The following is a 17,049-nucleotide window of genomic DNA, read 5'->3' as shown; positions in this document are numbered from 1 at the left end:
AAGGAAAGGTCAGAAGTATTGTGTTTTCCTAATCAGCTGCTACTAACAGCTTAACTCAAGAACTGGTTTCTAACATCAGCAAATAAATTTTTTTTTTTGAGACAGAGTCTCACTTTGTCGCCCAGGCTGGAGTGCAGTGGTCGGATCTCGGCTCACTGCAAGCTCCGCCTCCCAGGTTTACGCCATTCTCCTGCCTCAGCCTCCCGAGTAGCTGGGACTACAGGCGCCCACCACCTCGCCCAGCTAGTTTTTTGTATTTTTTAGTAGAGAGGGGGGTTTCACCGTGTTAGCCAGTATGGTCTCGATCTCCTGACCTCGTGATCCGCCCGTCTCGGCCTCCCAAAGTGCTGGGATTCCAGGCTTGAGCCACCGCGCCCAGCCAGCAAATACATTTTCTAACTTAAAAAGTAGGTCAAAACCAATTAGAATCCTTTGACAAGTTGTAATACCCTATACCTGCCAGAAAGGGTAAATGGTTTAATAGTCTGTGCATTCTGAGCAGCTTATTTTGTGTGCCTTCAAAGCTTGCAATGCCCACTTGAAACCTAATTTCTGGACAATACTGACATACACTGTGGAGTTCTACACCTGGAAGCCACCAGGGAATGTTGCTCTGAAAGCTACGAGAGAGGGACAGGCCCTAAAAGTAAGCCCATAAAGAAGCTTCATAACCTCAGGAAAGGGAATGGGTCAACAGGCTCAGGTTTATGAAACCAGCTCCCTGGAGGCCACATCTTGCATAAACCTGGCACTAGCCTTTATTAGAACCTACTCTAATTTCTAAGCTGCAGGTCAAGTAGCACAGGCAAGTAATGTGTCAAGGAGGGAATGAGCGTTCACCAAGGAATATTAGAATCTTAGAGTAGAAAGAATTGGAGCCTGGAAAGCATTGTGAAGAACATCTAACTCAAGCTCTTCCTTTTGCAGGCAAGAAAACTCGGCTACACAGCTGGTTCTAATTCTCTCTTTTAAAGTGCCAACAACAATAGTAACTTTAACCCTTACATAGTATTTAAATGCCAGGCACTGCTCAAAGCACTAGAAACACCTTAACTCATCTGATCTCACAAAAACTCTATGGGGTAGGCAGAATTACCACTCCTGTTTACAGATGAGGAAAATAAACTTGCTTAAGATCACCCAGCTGTTACCATAGTGGGCCTATGATTTGAAGCCAGACAGGCTGGCTTCATAAATATCCATGTCCTCCTTATTATGCTAGTACCTAGAATAGCATGAAAGCTTCATATAATGCAGTTTTTGTCATGCAATGAAATGTACTACATAGTGCAGAGTAGAGTAACTTTTAAAAATATGAATATTTGCTGAAAAACTGAGTTAAAAAAACAAGTCAGCTGCTTAAGGTGTTAAATATTTCAGAAGAGGAAAATGTAACATTTCAAAACAGTTTTTTCCTTTCAATGGAATATTTCAGTGAAATACCCAGTCATGGTCTAGGTTTAAAAACATAAGCCCATAAATAATAGAGTCAAGTGTTAGCTTTATTGGTGATTTTAGTAAATCAAATAAAAACAGAGATCACTTTTCCTGACCCATGTTTTAAACCATGTGGTTAGAATATCACATACACATGTAACATCCATATCCTTTTAACATGTGTATCTCAGGGAGTAGGAATAACAAGGCAATCTACCAAAACAAGGCAGTCTACCAAAACATTTATTAGCATATTTATTTTGAAATGAAATAGATGTGTAAATTTAGAAAATCTGTGACATTTACACATCAATTTTTTTTTCAGTACTTATTTCTTGTTAAAAACAGTTTCTGGGCCAGGCACAGTGGCTCACACCTGTAATTCCAGCACTTTGAGAGGCCGAGGTGGGCTGATCACCTGAGGTCAGGAGTTCGAAACCAGTCTGACCAACATAGTGGAAATCCCATCTCTACTAAAAAAATACAAAAAGTAGCCAGGCGTGGAGGCGCATGTCTGTAATCCCAGCTACTCAGGAGGCTGAGGCAGGAGAATCACTTGAATGTGGGAAGCAGAGGTGGCAGTGAGCCAAGATGGTGCCACTGCACTCCAGCCTGGGCAACAAGAGTTAAACTCCATCTCACAAACAAAACAAAACAAAACAACACCAGTTTGTGTTCTGGAATAGAAAGAAAATAAAGTTCTTATTGATCATGAGTACACTCAACCTGCCTTTAAGTATGATTCCCTCTCATTAGCCCTGTAAGTGAAGTGATTAATGTTTAAATGTTAAAGGATTTTAATTCATGTACTTAACGCCCACCCCCGCCCACCCAAAACCAACAAAAACAAAAACCCTGTCCTCCTCAGAACTCAAGCAAGCTCTCTTCGGAATTCAGAAAGGTTTATTAAAGTCCCTATAAAAATGGTCACTGATAGGCTGAATTTCTGAGTAAGTCTGAGACTACAGACTACAGAGACCAAGAGTAATTCAGGAAAATCAGAATGCTAGGAAAACAACACAACACACACACTAAGGATCTGCTAGCATCAAGTTTATGTAAATAGATGCTAAAAAGCTTTCCTGTGTTTAACTGGGCTAATCAGCGCTTCCAACGTCACTGATAAACCATGCAAATATAAAAGGATTATACTTGAACCCCTAGTATATACTTAGAAAGGGAAATTTCTTTCTCATCAGAAACGGTCACCTGAAACTCATGAAGACTGCCTGAGCATTTATTAATATTACCTAATGCAAGGCAAATAAAGCAAAACAAAAAATACTTCTACTTTTTAATTCATGTATTATACTTTTTTTTTTTTTTTTAAATCAAGACAGAGTCTTGCTCTGTTGCCTAGGCTGGAATGCAGTGGCGCGATTTCGGCTCACTGCAACCTCAGCCGCCGCCTGGGTTCAAGCGATTCTCGTGCCTCAGCCTGCCGAGTAGCTGGGACTACAGGTGCATGCCACCGTGTCCAGTTAATTTTTTTGTATTTTTAGTAGAGACGGGGTTTTGCCATGTTGGCCAGGCTGGTCTCGAACTCCTGACCTCACGTGATCCTCCCACCTTGGCCTCCCAAAGTGCTGGGTTTACAGACATGAGCCACCATGCCCAGCTTCATGTATTATACTTAACCCACTCCACCCCCTGCAAAACAACGACAAACAAACAAACCCCAATACCAAAAAACTAACTGTCCCACACAGAACTCAACCAAGCTCTAGGAACAACCTACCTTTGCCCAAGTTTGACTACGTTTCCTTCTACGTGTGCCTTAGTTTAAATAAAGGTACAACTTAACTTTCCTAGTAAAGTGAATATTGAAATGGCAGAGAATTCTGCAAGACTTATATAACCACATATCTTTTCCTATACAATGGAAATGATAGGGGGTTAGGAGATACGGGTTCTAGTTTTGGCTCTAGTGCTAACCACTTCTGTGGGTGGCTTTAGGCAAATTACTACACTTTTCTGGGACTATTGCTGTGCCTATAAAATAAGGGGCTGGGTTAGAGGAGCAAAGTTTCTTCCAGTTCTGACATTCTGGGACTCTGTGACAGTTAAATGTGCAGTGACCAGAGAAAACATTTTTATGTAGCATTTGGTCCTTTTTTCCGAAAGGATAGAGAATTGGTTTTATAACAATTAACAAACAAATTACTCACAAAATACAGTAATTATTCTTCCTAACTTCTATTTATTGAGTACCCAACATACATTATTTCCAAACATCACAACAATTCTGCAAGGTCAAGTAATACCACCAGTTTACAGGTGAGGAAATTGGGCCTCAGAGAGATTAAGTAACCTGCAGAAGTGTGCCCATCAAGGAAATGCTAGGGCTAGAATTCAATCCCATATCTGCCCAGTTCCAAAGGCCATGTGCTTTCTGCTACACTAAGTGCATCCTTACAGGTAAAATCATACATTTTCCCTTCCCAGGATCATTCTCTTTTACCGTTAAAGAAAAAGCACTTACCTTTTTCAATTTAGGCAGCTTGGGGAGATTTGAAACTGAGATCAAGCCTACATTTATTAAACTGAGGAACTCTAAGTTCACAAATTCAGCTGTTAAGCCCTCAATTTTTCCATCATTTGATTTGCAATTGTCCAAGACAAGTTCTCGAACCTGTGGATGACAAAGAAAAGAGGATAAGCGCTCAAAAACACATTGAAAACAAATAAAGCAAAAACTTCTACCATAAATATCCTGCAAAAACACCCATATGTATATACAGGTAGCCTCTTACTCAGACCTAGATCTTAGTTATAAAAAGATAAAAACTGATTAAGCCTTCAGTAACAATATACTGACAGATTCAAAGATGGAATATTACTCCATGGGTATAAACACACTCTTTATTTTTCCAGAAACAGAAAGTATAGTTCTTAAGATATAAGTGAAATAAGTGTATTCCCCTTATTTCTTTTTTCCAGCCTGTTCCCCAAAGGGCAGCTTTTATCTAAATGCAAATGCAGAGTGAAGACACCCTGTAGGCTGGTTCTACCTTAAGGCCGAGAAGATAACCACTGGAAAAGAGGAAAGCTTTATGTTTCCTATCAAGACCACTAAGAGATTCCGGCTAGAGGTTTCTGCACCAACACACTTTCCAACTCTGGTTTTATTAATCTTTGCCAAGATTATCTTGACACTGGGAAGAAATCAGGATGCAAGAGTCCTTACTTCAAAACAAAGATCAATCTGCGTTGCAAGTTTCTAGGAGAGAACTGCTAGATAATAAATTAAATTTCATTTTCAGGCTACACAGTCTCCTTTTTCAGAATTTAAGTCCATCCAAGAGTATCACATCTGGCCAGGCACAGTGGCTGACGCCTATAGCCCCAGCACTTTGGGAGACTGAGGTGGGCAGATTGCCTGAGGTCAGGGGTTCAAGACCAGTTTGGCCAAGGTGAAACCCCCTCCCTACAAAAATACAAAAATTAGCCAGGCATGATGGTGAGTGCCTGTAATCCCAGCTACTCGGGAGGCTAAGGTGGGAGAGTGGCTTGAATCTGGGAGGAGAAAGTGGCAGTTAGCCGAGATTTCGCCATTGCACTCTAGCCTGGGCAACAGAGTGAGACTCCGTCTCAAAAACAGTATCACATCTGATGATCTGAACTTTTGAATACTGATTACTTAATAGTCTACACGCAGATCCACCACAATAATCCATGTTGCCATTCTTGCTCTATGATCATCCTGAAAGTTGCAACTTTTTAGCCCACTTTGATCTACTCACAGTGATGCAAATTACCGTTCTAACTGCATCAACAAAGGCATTCTTTTAGTGAACCTACCATATTTAATAGCATTAATTAAGCATGTGTATGGTAGGGAGATGCTGATAGTCTGAAAAGAGAATAGGCGCTATTAAGAGTGTCCTCATCCTCTCATACAACATCCAATGACGCTACTCTAGTAATTGCTATCAATTATAGAGTACTTAATCATTTATTATTTTTACCACCACTCTCCTTCCCCCATTTACAGAGAAGGAAACAGATTTCAAGTCAGCAATACCCACAACATAGTAAGTGCCCAACCACTTCTCACTACCCTACTTCCTCTTCAGAAGCCAGGCATCCTTTTTACTCTTTACATCCACTTACTTCTTCCCTTCCTTCCACTTTTATTTAGATATCTCTTTCATTCTTCCCTTTTCTGATAAGAAATCAGCACATCTGAAAACTCAATAGGTCAATTCTGACAAAAGCTGGGCTCTGGAGACAGATGCCTGGGATCGAATCCTGGTTCTCCTCTGCCACTCAGAACTTGTGTGACCTTGTTTGAGTCACTTAACTTCTCTGTGCCTGTTTCCCATACAGTGGAGATAATAGAACCTACCTCACGAAGTTGTAGAGACTAGGGCTTGGAACATTATAAATGGCCAGAAAGTAACCTCTGGGTAAAGGGAATGGAAAATGTCAGAGACCTTTGCTGTTTACTTTACTTATATCTGTACTAAATTTTTTACAAGCATATATTTATTCTGTATTAAAAAGAAACTAAACATAAAACCAACGAACCATTAAAATTTCAGAAAGGTCAACTGCCATCACCCACCCATGTAAACAGTATACTGCAATACAATTAAAATGTTCCCATTTACCTTGGGAGATTTTCTAAAATTCTATCCAAAATAATCCAAAAATGTTATACAAAACACACCAATATGCCAAAAATGAAGTGAAGAAGAATTAGAGTTAGCCATACTGCCTCTCAGCTCACAGAGTGAAATCACCTCTTAAAGACATTTCTTTCAACTTGCAAAATTCCACTTTAACCACTGCAAGGCGTCATCAAAAAGTACCAGAGGACTCAAATGCAGGTTAAAAAACGTGTTTGCTGCCTGGGCTTGGTGGCTCATGCCTGTAATCCTAGCACTCTGGGAGGTCAAGGTGGGTGGATCACCTAAGGTCAGGAGTTCAAGACCAGCCTGGCCAATATGGTGAAACTCCATCTCTATTAAAAATACAAAAATTAACCAGGCATGATGGCATGTGCCTGTAGTCCCAGCAACTCGGGAGGCTGCGGCAGAATTGCTTGAACCTGGGAGGCGGAAGTTGCAGTGAGCTGAGATTGTGCCACTGCACTCCAGCCTGGGTGACAAAGGAGACTCCATCTCAAAAAAAAAAAAAAAAAAAAAAAAAAAAAGGTCACTGCTAGACTAAGCTTCATGATCACAGGGTCATGTATATTCCGGTTACCACTATATCACTATGTAAGAGCCTACGTAACTGCTGAATGAGGAAAAAAATGGTCACAGGTTTGTCAGCAATATTGTACAGAGGTTTGTGACACAATTGCGGGGGACTAAGATGAAAACCTAGACATAAAGGGGACCAACTTTCTGATCACAGAGTATTTTTTAATAGCCAAAGAAATTAGTGTGTGGATATACTATAAATCATTTTACAATCCTCCCTGTTGAACATTTGTGCTCAATTTTCCCTACCATAAATAATGCCATATCTTTACTTAAAATGTCTTCTGTGTTTAGGACTGTGTCTTCAGAATCTATTGCTAAGTGAAAGAATACAAACATCTGAGTCTGTTTTTAGTTAAGAGTTCTTTATTTAAAACATCAACTTCTCTTTTAAATGAGTAGTTCATTTTAACCGCTGCAAAATTATTTTCCGATTTGACTGTTACTTTTTGTAACCTCTCGATTATGGAAATTCTGGCTATTTGCATTATCTTGTTCTTGAGGATATCTTCTATCGTTTTTACCCTAAGTGAGGAAAAAATAAATACCCCAGCACAAACACTAACAAAGGACAGACAAGCTCTTAAAGACAGAAATAGCCAACACTAAAAAAACTGTTCAAGGCCAGGTGCAGTGGCTAGTGCCTACAATCCCAGCGACACAAACCCAGCTAAAAGAAGAAAAAAAAAGTTTGGCTGGGCACGGTGGCTCACGCCTGTAATCCCAGCACTTTGGGAGGCTGAGGCAGGCAGATCACCTGAGGTCAGGAGTTTGAGACCAGCCTGGCCAACATGGCGAAATCCCATCTCCACTAAAAATACAAAGAAATGTGCCAGGCATGGTGGTGTGCACCTATAGTCCCAGCTACTCGGGAGTCTTGAGGCAGGAGAACGCTTGAACCCATGAGTTGGAGGGTTGCAGTGAGCCGAGACTGCGCCACTGCACTCCAGCCTGGGCAACAGAGCAAGATTCTGTCTCCAAAAAAAAAAAAAAAAGGTTCAACTGTAAGTAGTAAAAATGTATATTAAAAATGAGGTATCATTCTACCCTTGTTGGAGGAGGGACAGCTCCTTCTGGAGAGATGGCTAGGACAGACAGAGATGTAAGTGAGTTTATTAAGTGAGAGTGAGAAGTTCAGGAAATGAATACCTGAGACCTTTATTGCCTCTACCAGTAAGAGACAATAGGATATACTGGGATAAATAGGGCAGAGAGTTGTTGGGCTAGGCAGAAAAGGCACGTCCCTTGACTTTTCCAGGAAGGCTGAGAATGTAAAGAAACATGCTACCCCAAGAACAGAATGCAAGAAGCATATTGAGAAGATGAGTCACTGGGGAATAAGCACAGAGGATAATGGGAATTACTGCATAAAGCAGAGACCACTGGAGGGCCCCACTCAGGGCTGTACCCAAGGATAGCAGGTCTAAATGTTCCATCAGCCAACTTCAAGGTCGTTGAAAGTTCTCAACAGGACCTTAATGAAAAGGTATTCTGAGCTCGGATATTGTTTCAATGGCAGAAAAGTGGCATTTGACGTGCAGAAAAAGTGCATTTACACGTGCAACACACATACACAGGTGCACTCATGCTCAGTGATAACTGAGTAGTTAGAATTTAGGGCTTATATACCTAACTTAGAAGAGGAAAAGATAGGAGGAGAAAAACTTTTTGGGAAGAACAGATTTCTTTAGGGAACACAAATGGGATTTTCAGAACAGATGAGAGATCAAGTTTACAATGTCTGTCTACATAGATATGAGTGGTCTCTGTTTTCTTACGGCCGTAAGACTACTCCCCCCACCCCCACCAGAGATTTACTCTTGGCCTCTCTCCTGGGAACAGGCACACTCCAAAGGGAGAATTCCCTCGTATGTGATATGTATTTGCTTTTAGCCAGATAAACTCCAAGTAGGCTTCTCTCTGCATCGGTTGAATCTCAAATATCTTCAGCTTAAAACAATCTTTATATCAACTCTGGGGTTCTCAGTGGATCCCCACAGAGCTAACTAAGCCTCATCATCTCTTTTCAATCCTCCCTGGGTATAGAGATCTAAACTGCCTTGCAAAGGAGATAACAGCTTGGGAAGAGCGTGGTTGAGAGACTGAGTGGGGCTTGGGTCAAGATGATCCCACAGCTTCCCAATCTAGATTCAGAATAAACCAAAGGTCCTAATCAAAGGAGAAAGGTCCTAGTTTCTTCTTATATCTCAAATCCTCCCAGAGCTGTTATCTAATGAAGAAAGGTTAGGCAGGCCCTTGTTCATTTGTGCATAATGATCTATTTGGTCCAAGAGTTAACTGGCCTTCTGCTTGAAGATGGACGGTTTAACTTTTGGGGTCAAATTCACTCCTCTTCTTCCCTCATCCTCCAATTAAACTTGCCTTTTCTCAAACACAAATTTAAGGTAAACATTTAAAAATGAAAAATCCGTACTATCTCCTATTTAATTCTTATATTTGTTTTCTACATTTAGCAGCAAAACAGTAGTTTCCTACTACTTTTTCATTGAAAAATTTGAACTATAGTGCGGCCAAATACCTTTTCAGATCTGACTGGAAGATATAACAATGATTTATAACACTCTCTCTCAAAAAAAAAAAAAAAAAAAAAAACCACACACATTTTAAGTTCTAAATGGCAAAATGTCTATGAGGTCCTTCAAGTTATGATGAGTCTAGGTCATGGGAATATCCCCGGCGATTGGAGGTGGGGGCCACAGGAGATGGAAAAATGTTTTTCCCTTTCATTCTCTTCAATGTGCTCATTTGCCACTCCCCTAGCTACTATGAAAAAAGATCAACTTTACCTAACTGGTGGGGTGATGCTCTCCAACTATACCAGTTGTCTCTGCCATAAAAGGAGGAAAGGGTATGGAGGAATTAAAGATCTTTGTGAGTTGTCAATTCTTTTAATTAGAACAATACTGGTTATTATGGTAAGTGAAATAATCCCAAAATACAGAAAGTAATTCCTGCCATCCTTGCAATTTCCATCCTTCTGAGTTAGTCAGTGTTCAAATCTTCTACCCATTAATTTAAAATAATGTTTTCAAAATAATAGAACTTTTTATTATTTTATTTTTATTTTTGAGACGGAGTCTCACTCTTTCACCTATGCTGGAGTGAAGTGGTGCTATCTTGGCTCACTGTAACCTCTGCCCCCCTAGGTTCAAGCAATTCTCCTGCCTCAGCCTCCAGAATAACTGGGATTATAGGCGCCTGCCACCACCCCCAGCTAGTTTTTGTATTTTTAGTGGAGACGGGGTTTTGCCATGTTGCCCAGGCTGGTCTTGAATTCCTGACCTCAGGTGATCCACCCTCCTCCGCCTCCCAAAGTGCTAGGATTATAGGCATGAGCCACTGTGCCCGGCCGAGAACGGATTTATATTAGTAGTTCTCCAATGTGTTTAAGACCCACCAATACCCTACTGGTGGGTATTAAAATAAGGGAACCATTCTGAAAAGCAATTTGGCAGGGGGGAAAAAAATAACATTATAAGATGTTCATTTCAGCAGTATTTAAAACAGCCAAAATCCCTGTGAACAACCTGAGATGTTTAAATTATGATCTATGCAGACATTAATAATGAGTCTATAAAATAAAGACACACACAAAGATGTTCACTGCATTTTTTTCTAAACAAAACAAGCTAGCTAGCATTCAGATTATTTGCATGAACCAAGTTTAGAAAAAATTTAAACATTCTGGTAGACTCTACACTAAAGTGTCTAGATGGTAGGTTAGGCATGTATGTCTATCCTCTTTTTGCTTATCTATACCTACAATTTTTTTGGCCTATCTATATCTAATTTTCTTCAATGAAGATGTATTACTTATACAAGGAAAAAAACCCCGATTAGTTGCTATGCAACCAATTAGAATATCCGATTGAGCTCAAAATTACATCACAGAAGACACAATAAAAGAGGTCAAAAGCTGGGGAGGGGGTGTGGATCAAAAAAAGATGGAAGTTAAAGACAATCTACATTTTTTCCCAATAAACTGGGACTAGGTAAAGACTGCTTTTATTTTGGTAGATGAAACGTCACAATACACACAATACAGCAAATAGCACACCAGCATTTCGCAGGGGCATAGATTGCAAGCCACAGTAACGAAATGCTTGGCTTTCTAACTTTGAAAGAAAAACTCAGAGCTGATAGGAAGGCTGATTGTCCCCAGATGCATGGTTAATGATGTGCTTCTAACAGAGCGACATGTTCAGTTTACTGGAAGGATAAGAATCTCACATAAAGAACAGGTATTCTTTTCCAATTTTGGAATACAACTAAATGTGGTTTATATCTAATTACTGCATGTCACTGTCTCCTCATCTTACTGACCAGACCTCCAGTTTCCATGGTGTATATATGGTATATTCCAGCACTGTTCAATTTACTCTCAGTGAACTGCCAATATTTTATATAAAATATTTCCTTGTCATGCAAAATAGCTCCTATCCTTGTCTATATTTTTAAACGGTAACCACCATTCTTCATGAAGATTACTTTAAAATGCCATCTTAGGCCATTTTGTTCCACTATGAGAATACACCCTGCTGCTATAAGAGCTGTTTTGGACTTAGAAAAAAAAAAAAATTCAGTATTTCTTTACAATCCCTCGCCCTCATCCCTTAGGGAAATGGGCAAACTTGGGTTTATAAGGAATAGGGATATAGTAAGTAATAGGTAAACTGAAGAAGACCCTAGTAACACTTTTGTGTTTACCTTCTTGTCTTCCTCGGTCAGAACACACAAGAGCCCCACTGAACAAAAGTGTTACTAGGGTCTTCTTCAAACAAACCCCAGTAATAAGAAAAAAGCCACATACACAATAAAAGCCCACCTGGTCTTAAACATAAGAACACATTTACAATTAAACCCCTATTCGCCCTCTTCAAACACTCTTACATCTCACTTGACTTTAAAATCATTAAGGTCAACCATGGGACACTGCTGTATTTCAGAGCATCCTATGCATACAATAGTATACCTTCAACGGGGTAACGGATTCTTCATGTTACCCCACATGACAAGTCTGCAGGATCCCAGACGCCAAGCCTATTGTGTAACAGCTGACCATGCCACCAATTTCTGTGGTGTTTATGGTATGTGCCAGCACATCGCACATAAGGTATCATGTGACTAGCTGAATGTGATTTTAAGGGAGTGATCTCGGAACTTTTCATCTACCTTAAAGATGATGCCTCTGTGCGAAAAACACTTTAAACTCTCTTTTAGAATTTCCTTCAAAATCTACAGCATTTTTTCCTGAAAACCCTTCAGTTTTAGGTAAAAGTTTTATTCGTCCACCTGGGTTCCTAACTCCCACTGGTCTCAATCTCCCTAAGGGAACTTTCCTCTACCCCAACAATCTCAGCTGGCTCCCGCAACACTCTCTCAAGGCCTCACAAACTCTCCCAAGTGCAAAAAGCACCACATCACCTCAATGGTTTCTCAGGCTTCAAATGTTTACTTAATAAACCAGTGGATTCTGCAGGCCAGTGCTGCCAATGCAGCACCCACGAGCCACTTGTCACGTTTGAGCACTTGAAATGTGGATAGTATTACCGAGAAAATGTTTCAATTTAACTGAATTAAATGGCTCTGGCCTGACTCGCAAGAAGGTTAAGTTGATTACTTGAAAAATGAACACGCGGCCGGGCGCGGTGGCTCACTCCTGTAATTCCAGCACCTTGGGAGGCCGAGGCAGGTGGATCACCTGAGGTGAAGAGTTGCAGAACAGTCTGAACAACAGCGAGAAACCCCGTCTCTACTAAAAATACAAAATTAGCCCAGCGTGGTGGCGCATGCCTGTAATCCCAGCTACACGGGAGGTTGAGGCAGAAGAATCGCTTGAACCCAGGGGGCGGAGGCTGAGGTGAGCCGAGACAGCGCCACTGCACCCCCAGCCTGGGCACGAGAGAGACTCAGTCTCAAAAAAAAAAAAAAAAAAAGAAAGAAAGAAAGAAAAAGAAAAATGAACACCTGTAGATCATGTGTTTTTAAACCAATATTACTTCATATATGAAATCATCACCTAAGGGGAACAGCAGGCCAACTGTTATTTCCCAGAGGGAACACTGCTCGAGAATTATAACAGACCTTTAGTTTGAGCATATTCTAAAGAACTCAAATTCTAGATTCTAAAGCATTTCTGAAGACCCACGTGTGTACTTCTCTCGCAGACACTTTGGCTAATTTTAGCTAGTCCATATCCTACGGATTTGCAATTACGCCGCAATGGAAAAGTCTGGAACGAACACCTTCCCAAGGCAAGAACGCCTCTCCTCAAGTTTTGTGGCGCGAGCTGGACGCCCTGGCTATAGGCTAGCACGTGGCGGGCACAAAATGTCTGACGGAAGGTCGGAAAAACGCGCGCCTGCGACCCTCCATCTCGGAACCCCCGGAGCGGCCCACCCTCGCGGGCCCTCCGGGAGGGACAGCGCCGGGCGGTGGAGCCCGGCCCACCCCGCGTTAGTGGTGACCCCAAAGACTAGAGCAACGATATAAAACGTCGAGCACACCAGGTGAACCCTGGTCGACGAATTCCCACAAGTTCGCCACTCGTTAACCACAGCCACCTGAGGGCACGAAACCCGGCCGCTCGCTTAGCCCGGGGCGGGAGGCCCCGCGGGGCCGCCCTCGGCGGGAAACCACTGGTCCGCTGGGGCACCCGGCCGCGGCGCTACCTGGCCCCGCGCCGGTTGGTGGAGTCGGGGGCTCGCGGCGGCGGGCAGCCGCGCTAAAACCGCGAGACGAAAGGGGCGATTCCCACAGACCGGACCCACGCCCACGCAGCCGCCAGAGGGCCGCCCTCAGGCCCCTGCAGCCCGGAAGGCGCGCGGCCGGTCGCACCAGGCCGCTCTCAAGCACGTGGGAGGCCACAGGCCGTTCGGCCCACGAGCCGAGCCGAGGCCCGCCCAAAATCCCGCGCGCCGAGCTGAGGCCCGCCCGAAACCCCGCACGCTCGGCGCGGGGCGGGGGTGGCCGCCTGCCGTTGCCCTTTTAAGAAGGGGGAGGGGGTCGGCAGCGCGCCCGCGACGGGATGAGTCGGCGGTGGCCACGGCGCGCGGCTCCCGCCAGTGCGAGCCAAGCCCCGGCGGGGCGGGGGGAAACAGACCGAGGGCTCGGCGCGGGAAGAGGCGGCTGCCAGCCAGCGCCGAGGGAGGGCGGGCAAGGCCAAGCTCGTGGGCCGGCTCACCAGGCGGAGGGAGACGGGCACCCGCCAACATGGCGCTGCGGCGGCCTGTGGCGCGCCCCGGCTGGCGTGAGGAGCCGCCGCCCGCCCACACGGAGGGGCCATTCTCCTGGGGCAGGGGCCCCGGGCTCCGCCGCCGCGGCGCAGGGGGAAGGGCAAAGCCGTCGCCACAACGGTTGGCCCCGGTCGACCTGGGCTGCCTCTGGGCGGTCGGAGTGGGCAAGGCCGAGGGCAAAGAGGGAGCGAGGAAACAAGAGAGAAAGTTTTATTTTTAGGCTTGAAAAATGGCGGGAACCGCGTCCTTTTTTCAAACTTGGCCTCGGGAGGGGCGGCGGTTGCGCCACCTCCGCCGCCCTGGCCCGCCCCTCCCCCGCTCTGCGCGCCAGGCCGCGCCCGCTCAAGCGCCCGAGGGGGCTTCTCGCTCCCTTCAAAGGAAAAAAGCCCCCTCCTCGCCCCACATCCGCTGCCCTGGGCCGGGCCGGCTCCCATCGCGAGCTCCGGTTACAGAAGCCCCCCCCCCCCCCGCTCCGCCTCATCCGCGCCCCCCGGGGCGCGCGGAGCCCGGCCTGGCCCAGGCGGGGATGGCCGCACAGCTCCTCGACAGGCCCGGCCTCCGCCCGGCCGCGCATCCCGGGAGGCTGCAAACATGGCTCCCAGCGTTACACAACCCCCGCCTCCTTCCCTCGCCGCCGGCCACTTGCACACGCGCTCCCTCCGGGGAAAGACCCGGGCGGGCGAAGCGCTCAAAGTTTGCTTTCCCCCACACCGCTGCCTTCCTCCGGCCGCCCCAGGGGCCCGCGGGCGGCAAAGAGTTAATCCTCGCGCGCTCGCTCCCCCCTCCGCGCCCGCCCGCCTTCCCCGTCCGAGCCCACGAGCTGCGCTCTTCCCCGCGCCGGGGCCGGCGAACCCTCAGGCCGGGCCCCGCAGGTGGCCACCATTACATGCAAGTCATCAGGGGAGAGGGCGCCTGGAGGGGGCTCTGCTTACAGCTGCTGGGGTCCGGTTCCTCAGTTCCAGGTGGATTCTCCTCTTCATGTCCATGTTCCCCTCTTCCCCCCTCTTCAAACTTAACTTTCCGCGGCGGGGGCGGAGGGGGGAGAGGCGTCCCGGCCTGCGCAGCGAAGGCCGTCGGAAGGGTTTGCTCGCGGCGGAGGCCGGCGGCGCGGTCCTGGGTGGCTGGCGGCGTACGGGCAGGCGAGCGGAGCCCCCGGAGCCAAGTTACTCACGGGAGCGGAGAGAAACCATGGAGGGAAAAGGAGGCTGGAGCGCAGCGCTGGGCTCACTACCGCCGCCCCCGGCCGCGGCCTGCACTGCGCTTAAACCGGCGACGCGGCGCGGCGGCTGCTCGGCTCCACTCGGCCCCGCGCGGCGATGCTCGGCTGGGCGGCCGCGGCTCCACCAAGGACGGGGCGGGGAGACGCGCGACAGGCGGGGCGGAGGCTGGGCAAAGGCGCAGCCGGGGTAGAGGAGCGACTTCCTCCCTCCCTCCGATTGCACGTGGGGCGGCTGATGTAAGACCTTTCTCGGGGGTTGGGGGGCTTCCCCGACCCCCGCCGGGCTGAGACTTCTTCTCCCGGCCCCACCTCGTCGCGCCCGGAGCTGGGTCTGCGGCCCGGGCCCGGAGGTTCGCGGGAAGGGCTGGTGGGAAGCTTGGCAGTCTGGCTTCAGGGGTCCCTAAAGCCCAGTCCATCCGGGGAGGCTCACGGGGGCAGCACGACGCCCGCGGAGGCGCGAAATGTGAAGCCCGGGACAGAGAGGCTTTGAGGTTCACCTTTTGCCTGCCACACAGTCTGGGGCCAACAGGCCGAACACCGCTGCCTCCTTGGCAGAGTGGCGTCCGTAGTGCCGCCGAGGATCCGCGCGCCCCCCGTCGGGACAGAATCGTGGCCGGCCGGCCCTGGCATGGCAGCTGGGGTCGCTTGCTAAGCCACAGAGCGGGCTAGCATCTCCACCCTCTTCAGGAGAGTCTGCCTCGGTTTTCTAACATTTTAATAGGAGCTAGAGAAGGAAACAATTAGCATTTCTAATAGGGCCTCAGGGTTTCCCCGCCTTTTTTTTTTTTTTTTTTTTTTAAATCTCATTTATTCGTTAGGGCACCCCTGTGAGGTGTGTAAATTCTTGGTGGTCTAAGTTTCGCTGAAACCTGGCAGGCAGCCTTTGTCATGGTCTGGCTGAAAGGGTCCCAGGGGTTAGAGCACCAGATCGGGGTGGGTGTTGTGCTTTGCACACCACCTGGGAATGACTTTATATTCAGCGTAAAATAAGTAAATACATAATATATCAAATACAATGTGAGATTGTACTGACTAGAAGCACCAAAAACTAAGAACAATTTGTTAAAGAAAGAAAAACTTGAAATTCTATGCATTAATATAAAGTTTTATGAAGTTAAGAAAGTGCCCCAATTCGTATTTTACCTAAGTTTTAGTGGCAAACAACCCAAACTTAATTGTAAACCGATTATAGATCAGCTTTTAAAATACTGAATGAGTTAACATTTGAAGATGAAAGTTTTAGAAGGAATATGGGAAAAGAAAAACTTTCTAGTATGTGGTTCCCTGACTCCTGTTAAAGTCTCAGCAGATGTCTTCATGACAAGGGAAAATGGAGACAGATGTTCTCAGGAGGTTACAAGAGGTCTGTAACTAAGGTTATGAGAACCACCGGGCTATGCAATGCTGGCTTTTCCAAAAAAAAAAAAAAAAACAAAACAAAAAACAAAAAAATAAGAACTACCAAATCGGTTTCATGAGCAACAAGCAATTATTGAGCATCAGCTTTAAGGGGCTTGATATTATTTATCTGATTCTCAGACAACTTTCTGAAGTAGGTGATAATTTAATCATTTTACAGATGAGGAGCTCAGGAATCTTAAGCTGCACGTCCAACAAGAAGCGGAGCTAGGATTTAGACCCAGATAGGTCTGACTCTGCAGGCCACCATCTTCTGCTACATCATCAGTCTGTCTTGAGTGGAGTCATAGCCTGGTGGGGGGCTGCGTTGGTGCTGTAGGTTGGGAACAGTTGTAGAGGACTTTTAATACCAAACAGCATGCAAGTGTCCTCTTGCAGGAAAAGAGGGGATGGTGCTGAAGGAGTCTGGTGGCTCCCGGAGGAGATGGTATTAATCCTTAGCATCAGGGCAAATCTTGAGACTCTGTCCTCTCTTTATGGCCAACTGGAGGGTATGAAGGACTCTTTC

General features: G+C 45.9%; 1 protein-coding gene across 2 annotated transcripts in view; it reads right to left on the bottom strand.

Annotated features, from left to right (window-relative positions):
* ANP32B (acidic nuclear phosphoprotein 32 family member B) overlaps positions 1-15,245 on the bottom strand; it is a 31,892-nt gene extending 16,647 nt beyond the window's left edge. Inside the window, exons 1-2 of one of the 2 annotated variants that reach the window (XM_007968627.3) lie at positions 14,836-15,245; positions 3,920-4,069 (exon numbers count right to left, since the gene is read on the bottom strand). In XM_007968627.3, coding sequence (XP_007966818.1) covers positions 3,920-4,069; positions 14,836-14,889 — 204 coding nt within the window. In that variant the 5' untranslated portion in view covers positions 14,890-15,245. The remainder of the gene's footprint in view (positions 1-3,919; positions 4,070-14,835) is intronic. The other variant, XM_007968628.3, reaches the window with a different exon arrangement.
* Positions 15,246-17,049: the final 1,804 nt, after the last annotated feature.

Source organism: Chlorocebus sabaeus, chromosome 12 (genome assembly GCF_047675955.1).
Source record: "Chlorocebus sabaeus isolate Y175 chromosome 12, mChlSab1.0.hap1, whole genome shotgun sequence".
Lineage (NCBI taxonomy): Eukaryota > Metazoa > Chordata > Mammalia > Primates > Cercopithecidae > Chlorocebus > Chlorocebus sabaeus.
The sequence above is the reverse complement of the archived record's forward strand: the minus strand, read 5'-3'. Positions and strand labels throughout refer to the sequence as shown.